This window comes from Columba livia, chromosome 2, assembly GCF_036013475.1.
Source record: "Columba livia isolate bColLiv1 breed racing homer chromosome 2, bColLiv1.pat.W.v2, whole genome shotgun sequence".
Taxonomy (NCBI): Eukaryota; Metazoa; Chordata; class Aves; order Columbiformes; family Columbidae; genus Columba; species Columba livia.
Window position 1 is genome coordinate 124,421,724 of NC_088603.1, and position 22,719 is coordinate 124,444,442.

The following is a 22,719-nucleotide window of genomic DNA, read 5'->3' on the forward strand; positions in this document are numbered from 1 at the left end:
TCCCTGGCATGGTTCACCCAGCACCTGCACAGCTACTGATTCAGGTGCAAGGAAGGGGCATTGAAAAGAGGAAGACTCTGGAGCAACCTCAGACTGGACTAAGCTGACTGCAAACCTACAGCATTGTACTGTAGAACGATTTAACTCCTTAATCCCCCAATACAGTACACAGCCCTGGAGTCTGAACCTAGACTTGCCACCACCTCTGATGGGGAATTTTCATGTGCATTCTCAGAGTAACTGCCAAAATCTGAGAAAATATACTCCAACTTTCTGTCTCCCTGAGATTATTAGTGATACTTCACGTTTACCACCTAACCTTTTAAATAAGCTCTACCTGAAAAGGCTTTTGAAAAGATTACCTCTCTTACATACCATTTAAACACTTAACAAAATGCTGAGGAAGTGTATGAATGCTGACATCTTGCAGATGTCAAGTGCAAAGCTCCTCCATATTTGAAGCACTGTGAATTCCATCTTTTAGCCCACAATGACTTCTGTGTGCAGGTAAGATACATTATGCAACACAGAGCAGGCCCAAGACTTCAGCCCACACTGGGTCAAAAGGGGCAGGAGAACTTTCTTTCATGTCTTTATCAAGTAGCGGCACCTCCAGAAGTGGGGAGCAGAATCTCCCAGTGCTACACAATTCTTAAGGAGAAAATGTACCGATGAAAAAACAGAAATTAAAGGATTATAACAGAGGAGCTTAGAAGGTCCAAAAGATGAGTAAAAAGAGTTGAGAGCTTGGCAATACATTTGCATTAGGATATACAAGGGAACTACACAATTAAAACAGGAAAAAGTTAAATGAAACAGTTTGTGGGATCTTTCAGAGAAAAGTAAGGGTAGTCAGAAAATAATCTCAAACATTAAAATAGAGATTAAAGAAAACTTATCAAAGCAACAGTGGAGTTCTTTGACTTCAATCTGTGCAACAAAAATTCAGCCTCAGAACTAGCAGAGTTAGGATTTATATATATATATATATATATATATATATATACACACTGTATATATAAAATACAGTTCTCTGTAAATACAGACAATGCCTTGTGTTGGAAATGTGTTTTTTGTTTACTGCCTATCTTTACTGGAGAACTACTTTCCCACTTGAAGACAGAAATACAAAGAAAACAGAAGCAATTATTGCACAACTATATGATCAGTGAGAATTATGTTTAAGTACTTGCTTACATACTATAAGACAAAAGACATCCACACAGCAACGTAATGATAGATACCTTACCATCAGTACCCTTACTTCTACACGTAAACATATCTTACAAAGTAATTCATATCTTTTCAGCCATCTGTATTTCATAAGTAGCTGGGCTGCTGATCCTCACTCTCACTGGAAGGCTTATCTACAAACACCTGCTCCTGCTAATGCCCAAGACATTTGCAAATTTCCCATCTCATGGAATTTGAGGGAGTTAATTCATGACCAGGTGACACACATTTGTTCCTGCACCAAAACAGTCCCTCATCTAATGAAGCTTTCAGTAATATTCCAGCAAGTATGTATTACTTCATCTAGCTGTTTAAAATTAATTTTCTTCCATTTGAGAGGTCACAGATTTTACAATGGATTCTGTAGGCCAGAGACAAGAAGCCAAACTTTCCAGTAAGATAACAACAAACACATTTTACTAAGTATCCCCAAACTGTCAAATTTTGACCCGTTTTTCACTTCTGTTCTCCAAATAAAATCACTGCCATATTCATACAATTCTGTAAATAGCACTTTCAAAGAAGTATCCATCAGTAGCAGTACAAAGCTTAAATACATTTTTTTTTTTCATTAGCACTGATTTGAAAGCTTCTAGTATGACTTTTGAAAGTAAAAGGGAGAGATCTATTTCTAAAAAATATTTAGTTCCACCTCTGACATTCCAATGAATCTGAAAACACCCACTACATTAAGAACTATTTCAGACTTGATTTATTTGTAAGATTACTGTCAATATTTTCTGATGGGGAAACCTAAAAGCAAATTACTACATTGAGATGCAGGCACTGTCTTTCAGTACACAGATTTTAGATGTACTGTCAACTTCAGTGGTTTCAGAGCTATGAGCAATGCCTTGGCAAGAAGCCACATCCTCTCCCACGAACCACTGTGAAAGTGACTACTACAATATTACTGAGAACTGCCTCAGACTTGAGGTTTCCATACTTCACAGTCTCAATTACTAGCCATTTCAAAATTATCTCCCGATCTCATTTTCTCTTCTCTCAACCGTGGAAGGCTTACTGGCTGCTGTGAGGACTCTGCTCCTCTAGCTGTTCCTTCATTTGCACAGGAGTAATAACCTCTTTCTACAGCTGCAACTATGAAAACAGCATCAGCTGCATGCTGTAGTTTCTATGGTTGTCCAAGGGATTCTAACTAGGAGTTGTCAAAACTAACAAAACATTGGCCTAAGTTTAAGAGGTGACATCTTAGGGGAGTTCCTAACACATTACTCATACTGCATCATCCCATAATAGATAACAGTAAATAAAGAGTCCCCAGTGCAATTACACAAACCAGGTATCTTTTAATACAAAGAGATAAAATTTTACTTAGACTGAAAATAAAAACGTGTGGAATATTATTTTACTTGGAGATTTCGTTTCCTGATAAATTTACTTTTCAAATGGTGACGAACCTTTTAAGTCATATTTAAAATATTAACAGAACCATGCTCAGTTTTGAAATTATACCAAAGAGTCGTGTTCTTAATGCTTTATCATTAAAAATCTTTATTCATCATGCTTAATACTGCATGATGGCCAGAGCACCTCCAGTCCAAGCAAAGGGAGTACAACAGACTCTACAGCAGGGGTGTCAAACTCAGTTTCACTGGGGGCCACATCAGCCTCACAGTTGCCTTCAAAGGGCCAAATGTAAGGCAACCGCGAGGCTGATGTGGCCCCCACTGAAACTGAGTTTGACACCCTTGCTATACAGCATGGGCCGACAATTGAAAAACAAAGATTTGAAAAAAAAAAAAAGGTAGTTTGATGGACAGACCACTCTGTTGGTATGGAATCGGCTGGACAGTCACACTCGAGAGTTGCAGTCAATGGCTTAATGTCCAAGTGGAGACCAGTGATGAGTGGCATCAATCAGGGGTCAGCATTGGGACCTGTGCTCTTTTAACATCTTCATTGGCAACATGGACAGTGGGATGGAGTGCACCCTCAGCAAGTTTGCCAATGACACCAAGCTGTGTGGTGTGGTCAACAAGCTGGAGGGAAGTGATGCCATCCACAGAGAGCTTGACAGGCTTTAAAGGTGGCCCCATGTGAACCTCATGGAGTTAAACAAGGCCAAGTGCAAGGTCTTGCATGTAGGTCAGGGCAATCCCAAGCACAAATACAGGCTGGCCAGAGAATGAACTGAGAGCAGCCCTAGGAGGACTCAGGGGCATTGATAAGAAGTTAAACACAACCCAGCACTGTGTGCCCACAACCCAGAAAGCCAAGCGTATCTTGGGCTGCATCAAAAGAAGCTTGACCAGCAGGTCAAGGGATGTGACTCTGCCCCTCTTCTCTGCTCTTGTGAGACCCCACTTCATTCAGCTCCAGGGCTTCCAACATAAGAAGGACACGGACCTGCTAGAGCAGGTCCAGAGGAGGCCACAAAAATGATCAGAGGGCTGGAACACCTCTCCTACGAGGACAGGATGAGAGAGTTGGGGTTATTCATCCTGGAGAAGAGAAGGCTCTGAAGAGACTTTATAGCAGCTTTCCAGTAGCTGAAGTGGCCTACAAGAAAGCTGGTGAGGGACTTTTTAGAAGGGCATGTAGCAACAGGACAAGGGATAAGGACTTTAAAATGAAATAGGGTAGATTTAGATTAGGTATAAGGAATAAATTCTTCACTAGGAGAGTGGTGAGGCACTGGAAAATACTGCCCAGGGAAGTTGTGGATGCCCCATCCTTGGAAGTGTTTAAGGCCAGGTTCGATGCAACTTTGAGCAACCTGGTCCAGTAGCAAGTGTCTCTGCCAATGGCAGGGACATTGGAACTAGGTTATCTTTAAGATACCTTCTAACCCAAACCATTCTCTGATTCTAAACCAACCAACCAACCAAACAAACAAAAACGCCTACTTCTATTAACACTGTGATATCACCTCTAAATTCTTTTATGCCTTAGAATACTTGAAATCTTTTTCTCTTAATTCATCATGTGATAGGCAAATTAATCCTACACGGTTGATCCTTTAACACTATTCTCTATATTATTGCTATACTCAAAGAGAAAAAACAGATATTTTTTCAGTGTCGTTACCACATGTCATCACTGGAGCTCACTGCATGTCAAGCTCAAAACCAAATATTTTACCACAAGGAAACGTTCAAGCTCTGATAAAAGTACTTCCTTTCTTTAATGCAGTGTGCATAGTGACTCCAGAAGTATACTTCTTTTCCTCTTTCAAGCATGCTCTGCTATGCTGAAAAATGCTACTGCACATAAAGCTTCCCTACCTAAACTGTCTGCAGATAGTAGCTTATGATGAGTTACATTTGGTAAGGTGTTCTTTATTGCAGGGGAGAGGTGTAGGGATAGCCATCTCAAAAAACCTTCTGCTTGCATTTTTCAAATGTTATTCCTCCTTGCTTCTATACTTAGAGAAACCATCAGATTAGATGCTATATCTACTGCAAATTTAAAACTTTAGACCAGTGTTATTAAACGGGTCAGCCTAAGGAGATATTCCAACACCCAAGTTCAAACACAAGAATAACAATGACTCTGCTCGCATCAGATATCGGGCATCCCGATTCTACCCTCGGCTTCTGGAGCAAAAGTTCCGAGCGCACTTTCCCGGACAACCGCAGATGTCGAAACCCACCCAGGGCAGATGACCGCTCACCCCAACCTTTTTGGGGAGCTTTCGAGGGGCGTCCCCACCGCCCAGGCCTGGTCACTCAAGTTTCTCCTCCACGTTAACTCCCGAGAAGGGCGGAGAGCGACGGAAATGCGAGGGGCAGACCTCGGCCACCTCCCCCTGTCCCCCCAGCTCCCGCGGCGCCGAGGGCCAGCAGCAGGGGAGGGGGCGGGCGGGGGAGGCGGCACCTCAGCCCGCCGGGAGGCGCGGGCGGAGGGGAAGGCGCAGCACCCGCTCGCCTCGCCCGGGGACTCCCCCGCCGCGGTGCAGGGCGGCATCAGCCCCCGCCACTCTCCCAACTCCGGGGGCCCGGCGAACGCCCCGCTCCGTCCCGCCGGGCTGCCCCTCACGGGGCCGCGGGAACCCCCGCCCCTTCCCCTCAGAGATGCGGCCTCATTCCCGCTCCCGCAGCGGCGCCACTCACCTCTCTTGGAGCCAGGGCTGGGGCTGCTGCCGGCGCCTCTGGAGCTCTTGCGTGAGGCCATGGCACGTCCTGTCAGCAGCGAGGGGCAGGGGCGGCGGCTGCGCGCGACGGGGTGGGGGGGCGGGGCGGGCCGGGCCGGCGGGGCTGCAGCGGCGAGTCAGTCACCACCACCTGAGCCCCGCGTGCGGGAGCGCCCTGCGGCCACGGCAGCGCAGCACCGAGCGCACCACGGCCCGTCCCGCCTGCCCGCTGGCCAGCCAATCGCGGAGCGCTCGCGGGAACGAGGCGGGGCGCTTCTCGGCTCCGATTGGCGGCGGGGCGAGGAGGGCGGGGCGGCGGCTGGCCGGGCGCGCGTGTCCGAGGCGCTCCCCGCCGCCGGCGCCTTTGAACGTGGCAACGCGGGAGCGAGCGGCGGCTTCTCGCGAGGGTTTGGCCGCGCGGACGGGCAGGGCGGGCGCGCGCGCCGGGAGGGGGCGGTGACAGCGGCGCTGAGGGGACGTGTCGTAGCGGGCCTCGGCGGCCCCTCCGCGGCGGCCGAGAGACCCGCCCCCTTTCTTCCCCTGTCCACAGGGGAACGGGCGCGGGCCCTGAGCGGGAGAAAGGGGAACGGAGGTGGGCAAGGCGGCGGCTGCCCGCGGGGGGTTGTGTGGCTCCGGGGTTCTTCCAGCTCGGTGAGGAAGAGGAGAGCGGGAAGCGGGGCAGGTGCTGGGGTGTCCGTGTGCCCAGGCCGGCTGGGCCACCGTCCCGTCCGCACCCCGTGACCTGGCAACGTCCGACTCGGCAGCCGCGGAGGAGCTGCCGGTGATCTGGTGGGCGAGGCCGGGGCGCCCCGCGGGTCAGGGGTCTCCCTGCCGCCCTCACCGTGCTGGGGCGGAAAGCTCGGGAAAGGAACGCTGCCTGAGCCGGGCTTGGTTATTTCCACGGAGACTCTGCCTAAAGCATCCTGTCCTGTCGCTCAGGCCTTCCTCCACAGTGTCGAAACGTGATCATGTGCTTAAAAATCTGATCATCATATGTTATTTTGGACTCATCCAATTAAATGCACAAATTATCAGAAATAGCTCATTTTGCCTTTCAGAGAACGCCTTCTCAAGCAACACGGTGAAAGAGTTTGAAGTAGATTACATGGACAGATGAATTCTCAAGTTTTGAGGCCTTAAGGATACTTAAAATAGCTTGTGATGAAATAAGCCTCTTTTTCACAGGAATTCAGGATGGTTCTTGTTGCTCAATGATGTGGATTGAGACTTAAGTAGCTTTTTGGCATAACGGTAAACCTCTGAAACGAAAAAGCAAAACCCAGCTTTGAGTTCTGACTATAAATACGATGTTTCAGGTCAAAATGAACGATTTTGGAAATTAGAGCCTTTACAAATGGATGTATGGAGAGAGAAGGCTTTTCACCCAACAAAGGTTGGCACTGTGTTTTCAACCAAGTAATACAATGAAGCTAGCTGGAAATAATAATTTACTGAAGAGCATTAATTACTGATTAAGTGCTTAGTCAAGTAATAGGATGGCAGTGTGGGTACTTGAACTAGTAGCAATAAAAGCAACCAGTTTTGTGAACATCAAAACTAATGAAGCCTATTTCTTGGTGTCTCTCATGTTAAGTAATTGGTATCTGATACAGCTGAGTATCTGAACTTTTCACTTGGTTATGCCACTCTACCAAAGTATTATTTTCACACAATGTATAAGTACTTAATATTTTTGAGATGTTCTCCCTTTTTCTAGTGAGGTTGAAACTGCCAAACAAGTTCAAAAGCTGCTAGGGATGTGCAGACACGCTCAAGACCACATGCAATTTATCACAGAAAAGCTTACTGGGTGAATTATTAACATTTCAGCAAATTTGAATGTACCATGTAAGGAACAAATTGCCCTAAAGAAAGCAAGAAAAAGAGTATAATCTGTAATGAGCATTACTGCAAATATAATAATTAGAAGAAAATAACTGCCTGCGTGACTATATTCTTGCAAGTAATAATTACTATCAGGTAAGACAACAGCGTTTTGTGGATAATGTGTGATACAGTTTCCTGAAGCTATACTATGGGAAGTGGCAGTTTGCTTAAGAAAAGAGGTAGTAAAATTGAAGGAACTGGGTGAGCAGTGATACTTAGAAGGATATTGATAATTATTTACTGTGAACAAGATTTTTTACTGTAAATGTACTGTAAAATTCCTTCTATTTGCATTGGCACACAGATGCCAGCATTTCATGTTTGGTATATGTAGTACCTGCTTGTATGCTCTTCCATCCAAGAAGGCTCTCTTGCAAGATTAAAATATACACACAGAGGTACAAATGCTCACAGCAGTGTTGTATCTTTGCACTGATCACTAGCCTTCTGCATGATCTTGTTATTCAGAGGTTTCTGTTGATCTCCTGTAGCATCAGAGACACCATTTCCTCCCAGTCCACAGATAAATCCAAACTGAAGAATATTAGATAAGAGGGGCCATTGTCTTCTAGTGATTAATCTTTTTCTTATGTTCCTGCCTGATATCTCTGATCATGTACTTACAATCTGATCATCATATGTTATTTTGGACTAAGCAGCTTTTCAGATAAACTTAGCATAAAGCAATAGGCCTGGTTTTCCTACTGAGATCACCTAAAGACAATTCAGGTACATGCTGTGTGATCCATGTTGTGCCATAGAAGCTTGGGTCAGCTTGGTATGACTTACTCTAGTGACAGTGAATCTTAATTTGATTTAAGTTTGTCAGGGCGACTGTTGCAGCAAGTGATATGACGATCCCTTCTGATCTGAAATGTGATGAAAATTGAAGGAAATTTTTAAAATGTCATTTGGGCAAAAATAACGGACAGAAATGCAAACAATGTGGGTAGGTGAATGTACATGGGAATGGCTTACCATTTTTTAATCTACTCAGTTGTTTTAGAGCTAAATGTTTGGTACATTGCAAGGATATACAGTAATCCACAAGAAGATAAATATAATATTTTTTGTTTATAGGAGGGAAAGAAACAGGGCAGAAAAAATCCAACAATGAGAAAGGAGCAAGTTTGTAAGGCCAAGGAAAAGAAGTAAATCCAGAAAAAAACAAAGGGAATAATAACCAGAAATTGCACAATAGAAGCAAGAGGTATGAGACAGAGCCCACAGCAGTCAGTCAGAGTCTTTCCACTTGGATCAGGCTTATTTAAAACAGAAAATAAAAATCCTCCTTCTTGGCAAGAGTCACGTTTGCCCCCACTCCAAACTATTCTGTCTGCTTGTTTAGACTATAGCTAAACGAAATGTAAATTATGCTGCATATCATAAATCATTGTATTAAAAGAATGCCACCGATTAATGAGCCCTGCTTGGAAAATAAATGCATGTTTTTACTGTGCATTTTGTTTCCATAAATACCTTTGCTTTAATGCAGTCACAGCTATTGCGCTGGCCTGATTCATTCAGTAGCACAGTGACTCATTTGACAGCAAGAAACACGTCCAAGGTGATAAGCAAAACCAGCAGTGAAACAATTACAGAAGAAGAGGATACAGTCTCTAGACTCCTAATTTCTAAAATAACTGTAAACGTATGACCTATCTGTAGCAGGGAGAAGAGATGCTGAGTAAAAGAGGCATTATTAATATGAAAGAATGAGTGACACCTACTTAAAGCAACCATTAATATAGACCTATATTTTTCACTTCCTATATCATAGCTGAATAAACCATTTTAAATCCCCTCTCACCTGTGCCAAATTCAGTGCTATAGTTTTCTGAGTTTAAGCTGTGTGTTCTATTGACAAATTTATTTCCATGCACAGTTTTTTTAATCTGAATTTGTCATAAAGTCGTCTTCCCTGCTGCTAATAGGCCCTGATATTGCTCGTATGAAAAAAGTATGAAGAATAACTGAAGGCTTAATGGGCTCAACTTTATTCTGTTGGTGTTTCTGAGCTTTGTTATTCATATGTTCATTGTTCTAACTGAATTACAGCTGTCCATTAGATTATGTACATTTCTCATAAATAAGTGAGTTTTAGTTCATTATTAAGGGAAAGTTCTTTTCTCCTCCAGTTGGAGAATGTATTTTTGTTACTTAATATATTGCAATGAGAAGAGGTAGGGAATTATCAGGATATGTTAGAAAATAATATCTTAAAATCTCTCTGAGATAATCTGAAGATTTTCAATAGAAAACATTTGCATTAGGAATTTTAAGGTTTTTGATTGTCCAGATTATATTTCAGGCATGGTGAGTGAATTAAGCACCTTGCTAGCCAGTCGGAAAAGATGTTTCCACCAGCAGACTTTGTGTTCAAAAATGTGCCGGGGTGAATTTAGGGCAAAGAGGGTGATGAGAAGGTTTTGCTGTTTGTTTTCTGGATTGTCAAGTTGACACTTGAACTGCTGATCAGCTTTCTGCTTTCTAAGGGGGTTACGGGCAGCACAGAGAATCAACATCCAGCTATTTGCTTTTGTCACACAAAATTCACTAACCACTTAAGGAAAAACAAATTGGATGTTTTGGGGAAAGAGGGAGAAAAGAGAAGGTAAAGAGTGTCTCAGTTATCCAAACCTAAACAACCACATCGACTGTGGTGGTGTTCCACTTACAGCTAGTTGAATCTGCAGCAAAGTATATTTGAGTTGGTTACTCTTAAAGAGGAATTCTTTCTCTCTATTTATTTATTTTAACAATACTTTTATGGCAGTAGACACCTGTTGCTAGATTTGTGCATTCTTGTGTGAACTTAGAACATTTTCTAAACACTAGGTGATAGTGACAAATGGAAAGCAGCTGTTTGTTGGAGAGGCATTCAGAAGGATGTGATTATCTGGAATATAAGGGACAAAAAGAACTTGAGCCAGGTGACTCATGTCTAGTTCAGGTAAAGCTAACATTGAAGTTTGGTTTAGAATTGCAGAGGTAAAATGTAGGCTATCTGTTATAAAGTCCAGGTCAGAAGCTTGTTCTTGCTCTCAGTTGATTTGTATCGACCTCCCCAATGAGTAACTCAAATAGCATTTGGCCTTTGGATCTGTAGTATGGCCCAGTAGTCTGGAATTTGTTACAGCATTGCTTGGATGCTGCAGGTCTTACTGCAGATTTTGCCAGGTCTGATTTGGCTAAATTGATCCCTATGAGTGTAATTACAGCTGAGAATGTAGCAAACGTTTCAGAGCAAGATTTTGCATCTGGTGATTAGATTTTGCATAAACTGTGAAGATTATCTGGAATTTAAGTGAGGCCTTTCGTCATGTCACTATGCACCAGCACAGGAATATGTAGATTAGTCTCCTGCAGCAAGAGAGGCACAGAAGTAAAAAGCAAACATTTCTCTGTGCACCTGTAACAGTTACTTGTAATGTGCATTCTTGGAAGAACAATGAGAAACTAGCCTTGAAAGATCTTAAAACTGGAAGTCATACTCTCCAGATGTATTGAGAGCAACTGATGAAGCTCAAATAGTGCAAAACACAAGTGGGCTACAGATAAAGACTAAAACAAACCAAGGTCAGTATTATTTCAGTTTTCTTGGATAAAAATAAAATCTTCATTAGAGTGGCAGCAAGAGCATAAGGCTTAGCCATACCCAGCATGTGCCATCATACCTGCTCCTGAAGTTAGTAAGAAAAATAAGAAGGAGAAAGTACTTTTCTGCCATTGTGCTGCGTGCTCTTTTCCAAAGATTAAAATTTTTTAGCAAAAGGAGGAAAAGCATCAAAATGGTCTCTAGCCTACAATTGTATTTGGTAAAGCTGATGTACAGGCTGCAGAAAAAGTAGTGATATTAAATGAGCTATCTGAATTGCAAAAAATGTTGATCAGAAGTTCTAGAGTTTTGTTTGTTTGAAAAAGAAAAACCTGTGTTGATCATGAATTGGGATATTCTTAACTTTGCAGATATGTACAGAAATAGCAATTTACTTAATAGGTTGTCCTTTACTGTGAGTGACTTAGCAGCTTTCCAGAATCAGCCTGGAATATTCTTATCAATTCAGCCACCACTCGTAGCTGCTTACTGTGAATGCCATATGTAAGCAAGCCTTATTTAACCTTCACGCTTTCTAATATAATATTTTTGTGAATTTTCCACATTAGAAAAGTTGTCCAAGGAGTAGCAGAATACATGATGCCTGAATTCCTGGAGATTTATTTCCTTTGTCTCCCAAAAGTCTCTCTCACGTCTGCTTCAACACTCTCCCATTTTCCACTGAGTATTGTGATCAACCCCATGGGATGTTCAGATCACGTGTACTGTCTGGTTAATGCAGAGTGGTGAGGCTGGTGTGTTCTGGCATGGCTGGCCAGCACATGCTTGCTGATTAGTCATCCTGTTGGCAAATTAGACTAAGTCCTCTCTAATGAACTTTGTATCTTCAGTTATAAATAAATACCTCTCACGTTTGTTTAACATATGAAATGTACTGCAGCCTTCAGAGGCTTTTACATATTCAGTCATTCTAGAAATAAAATAGAGAAGCTTCATCTAGCTGTATGCAAAATAATTGAAAAACTGAAAGCACCTGCAGGAAACTGGTAAACAATAGCTTGTATTGTTAAAAAAAAAAAAAGAACATCAACACCCCAGCAACTGTAATTGCTAGAGCTTTCCTTGTACATGGTGTTTGCAGTACAGAGCACTTGCTCAGGGATCCCTTGCAGCCAGTTTCAGTTCGACTGTAGTATAGGGGCAAGGCAGCAAATAAGATGAGTAGTATTCTCTTCAAAATTAGAAATTTTGGTAAATCAGAACTGATCAGATAGCCAGAACTTACTTATACCCGTGAGTTTGCAAGTTGTTCTGGGGGCATATCCTGCAACATGAGCTTGCACACCTCCTGAGACTTTTTCCCCAACTTTTTCTGGAGGCCACTTCTGCCAAGGATGAACACACAGACACACACACAAAGAGAGATGTGACTTCTTACTATAGAGACCAATTTTTGCGTGTATCAGCCAGTGCTAGCATTTCCAGGACCCTCACCAGCCCCTTCATTTTACAAGGTGAAATAGTATAACTTAAGGTTGCTGTTTTCATGAAGCAAACTTTAGTTCCATTTCTCTCTAAGTCTATTTCACTTTCTGTGATACATTTAGCAGTTGGAGAAATGTAACTTAATCATAGGATCTTGGCATGTTCACTACCCTTTATTCATTTGCAAGTGAATTTCAGAGTTGAAATGTGCTGTGTTTTTTTCATTGATCCTTGGAGCCTGATGATGTGAGTAGGACATGGACAGGCCTGAGTGGAGTTCCTAGAATCATAGAATGGGTTAGATCGGAAAGGACATTATTGATCATCTAGTTCCAGCTCCCCCTGCCATGCTTAGGAGTGCTCCAACCCACGTGCAGGACCTTGCACTTGGCCTTGCTGAACTCCATGAGTTTCATATGGGGCCACCTCTCAAGCCTGTCAAGGTCCCTTTGCATGGCATCCCTTCCCTTCAGCTTGTCGACTGCACCGCACAGCTTGGTGTCATCAGCAAATTTGCTGAGGGCTTGTGTAATCAATCCCATTGTCCATGTTGTCGGCAAAGATGTTAAACAGCACGGGTCTCAATACTGATCCCTGAGGAATGCCTCTTGTCGCTGGTCTCCACTTGGACATGGAGCTGTTGACCACAACTCTGAGTGTGATTGTCCAGTGAGTTCCTTATCCAATGACTGGTCCATCTGTCAAATCAATGTCTCTCCAATTTAGGACAAGGATGTCATGTGGGGCAGTATCAAATGCTTTGCACAAGTCCAGGTAGATGACATCAGTTGCTCTTCCCCTATCCACCCATGCTGTGATGTCATCATAGAAGGCAACCAAGTTTTTCAAGTATGATTTGCCTTTGGCAAAGCAAGGTTGGCTGTCACCATTCACTTCCTTATTTTCTGTATGCCCTAGCATAGTTTCCAGGAGGATCTGCTCCGTGGTCTTGCTGGGCACAGAGATGAGACTGACTGGCTTGTAGTTCTCCAAGTCTTCCCTTTTCCGCTTTTAAAAATCAGCCTAAAACTCACTGTATTTCATGACTCCTTTGAGGTAGATAATGAACTGCATGTTTTCCATCTGGTTAGCTCTTAGTGCATGGCTGTAAATAGTGTATTTGAATACTTCTTTTTTTTCAGTTGTGGATTTTTTAAAGTGTTCTGCAATAAGCACTTTCTGACAGCTGTGTGCTTCCATTACCTCTGCTCAGATTTCCCACAGGTAAGTCTTTCCCTCCTACTGGAGCAGAACGCTTTCAAGAGTGATTCATTTTACCATTTGTTTAAATAAACTGTAGGTTTTTGGTTTTTTTGTTTGTGTTTTGATTTTTTTTTGTGGCTTTGTTTGTTTGTTTTAATTATTCTGTGTGTTTCCCTGTAATAGTTTCAGAAATTTCTATTTCAAAAATTGTACTGGACTGATAAGATTTATACCTGGTTGCACTTACAAGTAAAACACAATTTCTTGCCAAATGCTTCGAATTGAAAGAGCAATTGCTTCATTTATTTGAAGCAGCTTGGCATGCTAACACTTCTTTAGGTGCAGCCTAACTTAAGAAAACACTTGGCTGTACTGAACATTCAGTGCAGCAATATATACACTTACTATATTATTAATCTTGCCCTCCCTCAGTGAGGGGATGGGGGTACATATTTGGTAGTCAAAAGAATAAAGTCTGTGACATAGAAATGTATGACTTCTTTTGCTTGATGTGACACAGCAAAAGTAAGTGGAGCAGGCGTCTTCATTTCCAGAAAAAAAAAGAAGACTTTTATGTATCTATTATTCTCTAATAGTGTTTTTATTGCTCCTGTTGAAGGGTGCAAACAAATTGGAAGGAATGCCTTTGACTAAATATATGTAATTAATGTTTGTTATGATGAAATATGTAAATATTAAATATTAAGGGTGTGTGTATTAAGGAGTCTGAACTGGGCAGAAATAAAGGCTACATCCAAAAGCTGACTGAGGCAGGGTGTGTGAGCAAGAGGTATTTGTTTGGAATGGAATGGGAACAGGAAGGCAGAGTACATGTGTTTGTTAAGAGGGTGTTTGCAGAAGGTCTTTGTGGGGTGTTGAGTTGCCAGATGCCAGTTCCATCTGGCAGGTATAAGCAAGTGCCTTCCTCTGGGGAGCAGGTAATAGTAATTCACCTTATAATTTGAGTATCCTGTAAGAGTGGTGGTAATGTGTCCTGTAGATTGTGAGGAGAGACTTTCTTTGCAGTGGAAGCGTGCCATCATCCTGATGAAAATTTTCTGTTATGTGGATATAGAAAATCAGTTGAATTGAAAGGTTGTCATTCACTCTTAATAATTCATATGACTGTGAACTTTAAGTTTGCTCTTTTTTTCATCCAGTTAGTCAAGCTGATCCAGTTTAAGACTAAATCCAGGAAGACCGATGCTTAAAATAGCAAGTTAAAAGACAAATGAGAAGGACTTCAAATAAAAGCTACCGACATTACACATGCTAAAGTTACTGACTGCATTTTTGAGGGCCTTCAGCTTCCCTTCCCTCATTTTTTGTGGAATGGAGGCAGGGTGCCACGTGCTGTTCATTAGACAGTCGAGAATAGAAAACTGGCATTCAGAGTGTGAGCCAGTCCCAGCTCCACGGGTTGACAAGTGCCTGTCATTTGTCTGATATCTGGCTTTCCAGATCAGGATTAACGTTATTGTTCCTCATCAATTAAGATGCTGCCTTCATTAGTCCATATGCTAAATTTTATAATAAGCACTGGCGTAATTCTTCCATGCTTCCTTTTCTTTTTCACAATCCATCTTAAAACTCTCTCACCCACAAAAAAAAAAAAATAAAAATCAGCCCACGGTGAGGACTGGTGTGCTGTAGTTAACAGGATGATTCTGTTTTCTGGTAGTCATTGACCATCTATATGTGGTCCCTTATGCCACCTTACAGTATGAGTTCCTTTGTGGGAGGGAGCCCATCTCTTATTGTGATTGTTTAGTTCCTGTTGTTCTTGGGTGCTATAGAAATATGAGTGAGAAATTTGAGTGGAGCAGCATCTGCAACAGAATCTGGTCTGTGTTGTTGCCTCTCTGTTTCCTACATGAAATTTGTAAGCATAGTTTCTGTAATGATTCCAAGATAGTAGCGAGTGGCACATATCGCTGAATCATACCAGCCGTAACTTTCTTGGTTTCAGTAAAACCTTACTAATTGACTTCTGTAAAGTTTCGGGCCATAGGGTTTTAGCCTTCAATTACATTAGCTGTTTTGCAATGTACTCTCCTGTGGAGTCTAAGAGAAAACTACCATTAAATCTTCCTTTATGGTAAAGAATTACAATTCTGATGCTTTTTTCCTCAAATTTCTTACCATGAGTTTCTCTAATGCAAACTCGAACTCATTTGTTAGTGGTAAAATTTCTACTGACTTCCATTTGCAAAGTTGTTCTTTATATTTCTGATGTTATCAGGTCATTACTTTCTTTGAAAACAAGCTGTTTTACAAATGGTGCCATTATGTGTTGCCAATAGGTGGAAGGTGATGTTGTGAAGGGCCAATTACACTGTGCTGTGAGACTTAAATGCAGATGTACAGGAAGATGGTAATATGAACCTACAACACCTATCACAACACATTAACTGAACTAGTCAAGTGCTAAGCCCAATGTTGAAAAGAAGGTATCTTATTTCAAGAACCTGTTTGCTTTACTCATGACTGGGTACTAAAATGACATGAATCTTAATTTAGAAAAACAGCCTGTGAACCTTTTTCATGTTGGTACATTTGAAACAAAATATGTTATTAAAGGAAAGGTACTTGGACTTTGGGATGGGGTTGAGAAGGATGGGGATGCAGGGAATGAATAAGCAAGGAAAGGTGGTAAGAATAGAGTTGGGGAAATTTATGTGCTTACAAGGGTGAACGTGATCCAAACAAAGTTTCATGTGCTCAAACCCATATCAAGCCCAAATATACATTACTAAATGGATTTAATTGTTTTTTATTACATTTTTACAAAATCTAAGGCTAAGTTGCAATGTGGGCATCCTGTGGAAGTTACCAGAAGAATACAAGGTAGCAGAAAGTTCCTGACTCCAAGAACTTGCTCTGAGTGGGGAGGGCGGGTAGTAAGAATTAAGAAAAGAAGCAGACCGTACTCCCACCTGGGATTAATGTGATGCTGGCAAACACAGTGTGCCCAACAGGATCTCAGGAGAGAGTTGGCTGTTATTTGTAAGAAGAAAATACTGAGATGTTAAAGGGAGTTTGGAAGCCAAAGATATGGCATTTGATGAGTTCACATGCAGTGAAGCTGAGGAGAAACTTAGACTGATGACACTGTGCTTAGTTAATCCAAACAAAGGTACTAATGAGCATTTAATATTCCACTAGACAAATAGTCCCATCAGGCCTATCAGTGACCTGGCTGGAGGATGTTGCCATGACAGAAAGGTAAAATAGGTATTTGTCTGCCTGCTCCAGAAGTCCGTGGTGTTTCTCATCGTAACTGCATATTACAAATTAGAGCAGCCTAGAGGTGGTGGGACAGCACTACAAGCAGAGCTGAGTCCGTGTTTTGCATCCCTATTGATGCAGGTCCTTCACTTGTAGTATCCAAATATAGACCAGCTAAGGCTGTTTCTCTTCTCCACAGTAGGCTGCTATTCCCACTTGGATTACTGAAGAACAGAAGAGGATAGAGCAGCATGACTGTAACGCAGTGACAGAAGTAGGCTGAACCATCCCATCTGGGAAGGTGTAGGGTCTCAGTCTCTCTGAAAGCAGGTAAGGCTCTGAAGTTTTATTTCTGTGAGAGGGGAGATGATGTTTGCATCTCTACCTGGAAGGACATTCCATTCTTGCCTCATAGGGAAAGACTGCACAGAGGTCAAGTCAAACCAAAAAACTCCTTTGCATGCTCCGAGTGTCTTTCTTGAGATAGGTCTGCCCATTTTTAGCTTTGTTTCATCCCAGGGTGCTGTGGTGAAGGAGGGGTATCTTAATACATAGCAAACTTAGCCTTCAGTGATCAAATGCTTTATGATTCCCAGTAGTTTGAAAGTGAGTATCTCTGCTGCCACCTTCACATCTTTCAGTGCAGCCCACTCCAGACTCTCACTTTAGTCCTCCCCTGCTTTCTTGCCTGAGTTTTATAATTTTTTTCTATTATTAGAGAATGCAGTTACTCTTCTGCTAAATATGCAGACAAAAGCTGGCTGGTACAGTTTAAGTGAATCAGCCTGTTTGACACTTAACCTGCCTAGCTGACACTGAGCTAGCACAGGTTAATTGTCAAAAAAGCTGGTACATTTAAACTGTATCAACCACCTTTTATTTGCCTGTTCAGCAGAAGCAAGCTTTTCTGTGTAGAACTATTGTTACTGATAAGGAATAATTTCCAGTGGGTTTTAGTCCTGTTATATGAGTAGCACTGTACCTGTTGGAAGGAATCTGGGAGTGTGCCTCTTCAGTTCTGCTCCTTCCTATTTTAATGTTTCCTTGGCTGTAGGAATCATCTTCTTTCACTACCAAAATTGATTTGCCTGTTAGTTGTGGTCACTTTCTCTTTCCAAAACAGGGCGTGTGTTTAATTCAGGTTCTCTTTGTAACATGATTTAAATACCCTATTGAAGAAAAAGGAAAAGGAGGGAAAACTTGTCACTGATACGTCTGTTTGTTGTCAGTAGAGCACAACATTGTTCAGAGTATAGTCTTAAAAAATTATTGTCCTTTCTTTCTCTGGCTGTCCACAGCTATTTTGTTCACATAATTCAAAAGGCTACATATATATATATTTCTGTATTAAAGTCTTTCTATAAACAGACTATGGATAAAGATATTCTTATACATCTTCACAAGTTTTTAAACTGATGGGAAAGTATTCATTTTGACCTACAGATAAACACATATCCCAAGGTGTGCCTGGGAATGTTTCTCATCCCATGCTGGCACATACTGCCAAAGGAGGAACTTGACTTAAGGCATCATGGGGTAAGAAGAGAAAGTGGATCTGTAAAATATCTGAGCATCCTGGACTGATTGCAAAGCTGGGTTGCTGCTCAGCCTCATGACTGTGAGTAGCTGGATTTTTAGTGGGAGTTGTCAGTGGCAATAGGGAATTTACAGGGAGTAGGAGCGTTTGTTTATGTTGTTACTGAATTATCTGATTTGGTCTGAGGAGTATTTATTATCTTGTTTATGTATTATGGGTAGCTTTTAAAAGATTATAAATGATACCTACAGCTTTGAAGGGTGGCTTTTAAATCATGTTATCTATTAAGCAAAATCCAATTAAGTTATGTAAGAAATATATATACACAGAAGTTATAATCAAGAAAGTCTTTCATCTTTTTAATATTAATATATTTGAATAAGTTTATGATGCTGAGATTAATTGCTTGAGTGTAAAGCTATGCATTTTTATTATGTGTAACGTACTCATTTAGAGTGTCTGGACCATGAAAATAAATTGGAAGCAAACATTTAATGTAAATGAAATTAACTTGGAAGGCATCTGCATATTGAAGTGTATAACAGGACTATTTTCTTTTACACCAAAGAAGCATATAATAGCAAAAAGGTAAGAGAATAGGATTTGCTATACAGGGTCAGTTCTGTTGTGTAGCTAATCTAGAAATGCTGATAAACTTCTACTCAAGGAAAAGGTTAAAAAACAAGCCTCAAGATCTGTGATACATGGAGCCAGCTGCTCAGGACTGTGAGTGAGGAACATTCCTTTCCAGTCTTTGTAGGTGATCAGGTTATGCCGTGACGTGGGACCCTGGAGTGCTCATATTACCTTAAGCTGGCTCAGCAAGTGACTGGCCTTGAGTTGCCAACTAATGATCCAGCCCCTTAAAAAATTCTTGGAATCCGTATGTGGAAAATTCATGTTGTAGGAAATGTAATGTTACTCATATAAATCCCTCTTATGTTAGATTGGGTGTCCTTTAGTTTGAAAGATGATTCATTGCTTCTAATTCCACAAAACAGCAGTCTGTTTTCATTAGGAACTTAATAATTTTCAGGAAATGTATCTTTTTTATTTTCCCCAGACCGAGAGGTTGTACTGTTCATTATTTTTTACTGTAGGAAAATCTTGGTATTCCACTGACTTTATTTTTGGTCTTTGTTCCTGTCAAGCATTTACTTATTTTAAACTGAAATAATGGAGAGAACTCTAAATGTTTGTTTTCAATAGGCTTGTATATTAATATGTTTAATCCTTCTGGACAGAAACATCAGAGCTGGGAGAGAAGATTAGCTGTTTGGCACCAAAGGCAAAGGGGAACAACATAATTTACATAAATCATTGTTATTTATTCCTAGTTCCACACAGTACTCTTTTCTTGCTGCTTTAGATGTTCTGGCCAGGTTAATATTTTGTACTAATGACCTGAAAAATATAAATTTTGTGCTTTGTTTCAGGGTTAGAGTGTCATCCTGACTTAACAGGCCGTGAGCAGTGAACTGAGATTGGTATTTGACAGTGCGACCTCCAAAGTTCCCTTCTAGCCAAAATTTTTCTGTAATTTTTGAGGGAAGGATACAGATTTTTGTTCAAGAAACCATGAAAATCTCTCTGAATAAACAAGAATAACCCAATGGTAGGAGTCTAGTCTATCATTCTTGTTCTGAATCCTTCATCTGGGGGTGAGAAGTTGTGTTCTGTGTGTCTGGAGGATCTATTTTGCTCAGTGGGATCCTATGGGCTTGGACAGGCATGGGGGCAGGGTGAACTAGTGGTGGTTATGGCAGCACAAAAGGGACTTTTACTGTCAGGGTCAAGAAGATTCATTGTCCTGCAGTGCGGAGAGTTAGTGCTTCCTCTTACCCAAAGAGGCTGTACAAACCTGAACACCACAGATGAGGCAGCAAAGGCAGAGTTAATGTCACAGAAATTAATCATGTCAGAGCACACTGGAGCAGAACTATGTCATACACGTGTTGCTGGGCTGAAACAGATGTGGAAAGAAAGCCAACTTGAGATAATGGCTCAGTAGACCTGTGGGTGCAATTCTTTTGTGGCTAAATTGTGCCTCAGTGAACCAGATAGCATTAAGAATGGTGTTATGACCATACTTCCGTTACATAGTATATTTTGCTCCTTTTATTGAGTGTATGCCTCATAAATGTGCACATTTAAAAGTAATATTATTGTGTGCCTTCTTTCCTCACTCCTTTTTTCCTTAACTACTACCAGCTCTCCATTTTCCAGGGCTGGGTAAGGCAGACACGTGATAAATGTGTTTAAGCTAACATAACAAACTGTCATGAAAAATACGATTGGGAAAAGGAGAAACCTCATTGGCTCTAGAATACAGAGATCCTCTAGCTGACCCAAACAGGTAGGTGTGGATAGCGAAGGTGTGGCTGTGCTGCTTTTACACCAAAGCTGGCCTGCTCAAGACACTTCAGATGACTGTGCCTCCAACAATGTGATTGACCCACAACCTAAAGTCACCAGAGAGATTCTGAACAGCTGACTGTCCAGCAAATGTGTGGGTCCATGCTCACAAAGATTCTCAGGGTATGTGAGTAAAGAAAAGGTGAACAGGGAGATGGTTTAGCTTCTCAAATCCAGAAGCACAATTCTGAGCAGGGACTCCAGACTTTTTTCTTTCAGAAGAGAACCTCTAGCAGATTGCACCTCATCTTTATTGTTCTAGCACTTACATGAGCATTATTTATGTGCTGTATCTTTTGTTCAGCCAAGTATCTTGTTTGTATTTTTAATTAGTGTTGTGTGACTGGGATGAAGGAATTTCTGGGAAAAAGTTCTATAATCTGTCCTAATAATGATGGGCACAGACTTTCACTGAACTTCTGGTATGTCTTGTGTTTCTTCCCCTTGAAGGTACAAGGCAGATCATTGTGTAAGATCTGCCACGGTATTGTAATAGAGAAGATGCAATCTCGACAGGATTGGGATAGGAGAGACTTTCTTAAGTCTCGTGTGACCGTAGCACTTGTGTAAACAAAGAGTAGTTCCAGGGAGACAGCTATTGCAGCAACATGGAGATTTGGGGCTGCTCAGACTTGTAAAAGCAGCCTGTAGGCAATATACTCAGAAGGCTGTATACATGAGAACAGTTCCTAGCTGACTGTGTAACTAAGCGCCAAAGAGTGATCTCTCTCTTTGTGCCAGAATAAAGCAGGTACGGATTCAGATCACACAGGGGAATTAGAAAAATCTATAAGACACCCATCACAGAAGATCTGTACAGTAATACCTGCACATACCCCTGCACACAGCCATTAAATTTAGAATGTCCTGTCTTTTTTGAGAGACTATGCTTCAGTCTGGCAGTCTTTTTTGAGAGACTATTTTGAGTACCTATACTACCCCCCCAAAAAGACTACTGTTGTGGTCACATGCTTTGTATTAGTAGAAAAGTTTTAAATGGGGCTGTTGCAGGCATGGGGATAAAAGGTCAGGTTCTTTTCTGAGGTATAACTATGTGATGCTTGGATTGGAGAGTCATTTTGTGCTTCCTCAGACCTTGCCTGAGATCGGGGCGGGGGGGCATCTACTTACTGAGAAGCAGCATAAAGTGCAGAGATGCAGTCTGACCTACTACATTCGCAAATACAGTTCAGCATTTCACAGACTTAGCAGCTCAGTTTTGAAGACAGTGGGTGTATAAACGAGCTTAGCACAGTTCCTGAGCTAATGAGCTCTGACCCTTGCTACTGCACAATAACCGGGGCACAGGGCTGCGCTAATGCGGCTTTGTTGCTCCGTGGCCTGGAGCTGCCTCATCGCTCTTGGATTTCTGGGCAGTGGGCTGGCCCCAGGCCGTGGTCAGCACAGCCAGAGCCCATGGAGGCCTCTCTGCACCCATCAGGGCACAGTGACTTGGGAGGCTGTTTTCAGTGTCCTTTGAAAGAGTCCCAGATGTGTCTCGTTCTGCTCTTCAGAGCTCCTCTGGTAACTTTTTGTACAATAAGTGGGCTGTTCTCCAGGCTTGTGATATACCAGTGTTTTTGGTAAAGAATGAAATTGTTTTGTTCTAAAGCTGAGTTGAAGACACCTTACTGGGTTCTGAAACAGTGAAAAAAACTGTTTTAAACTACTAGGGTTAATTTGGGGGTTGGTTTGGGGTGTGGTTGGTTTGCTGTGGGTTGGTTTTGGGTTTTTTTTCCGGTCTTTCAACTCTATTGTCAAATGTGTGAATGTGCCATTTTGGCAAGGTGTCATTTTCCAGTTCATTGCTTTGGAATGCCATGTGAGAAATGTGCATTCGCATTACAAGCGGCTTTAGTGGGGTAATTGGATAAGTGCAATTTAATGAGACAAACAAAATTTTTAAGATCAATGTTTATGTAATTCATCTGTCAAGAAATTACCCTTATACTATAACATAATGTTAAGTGAGACAAAATAAAATACTGAGATGAATAAATTATCATGTACTGAATGTTTGTGTTAGATATGTTGTTTCTTCTTTCCAGTTGTGTCTGTTAGTGACGCTTTTGCAAG

The 22,719-nt window shown here is 41.6% G+C and overlaps 1 protein-coding gene and 1 long non-coding RNA gene across 17 annotated transcripts in view; one reads left to right on the top strand and one right to left on the bottom strand.

Moving 5' to 3' along the window:
* The window catches only part of ASPH (aspartate beta-hydroxylase), a 111,744-nt gene extending 106,173 nt beyond the window's left edge, over positions 1-5,571 (bottom strand). For 2 of the 8 annotated variants that reach the window (XM_065053641.1, XM_065053642.1), the window contains exon 1: positions 5,310-5,558. In XM_065053641.1, the coding sequence (XP_064909713.1) occupies positions 5,310-5,370 (61 nt within the window). In that variant the 5' untranslated portion in view covers positions 5,371-5,558. Of the gene's footprint in view, positions 1-5,309 lie in introns of all 8 variants that reach the window. The other 6 variants (XM_065053634.1, XM_065053636.1, XM_065053635.1 and 3 more) reach the window with 6 other exon arrangements.
* A 171-nt stretch (positions 5,572-5,742) lies between these two features.
* Positions 5,743-22,719, top strand: part of LOC110361685 (uncharacterized) — a 58,341-nt gene continuing 41,364 nt past the window's right edge. For 2 of the 9 annotated variants that reach the window (XR_010470582.1, XR_010470586.1), the window contains exons 1-4: positions 5,743-13,484; positions 16,891-17,021; positions 18,135-18,309; positions 19,665-22,167. This is a non-coding gene — a long non-coding RNA (uncharacterized LOC110361685). The remainder of the gene's footprint in view (positions 13,485-16,890; positions 17,022-18,134; positions 18,310-19,664; positions 22,168-22,719) is intronic. The other 7 variants (XR_010470583.1, XR_010470587.1, XR_010470584.1 and 4 more) reach the window with 6 other exon arrangements.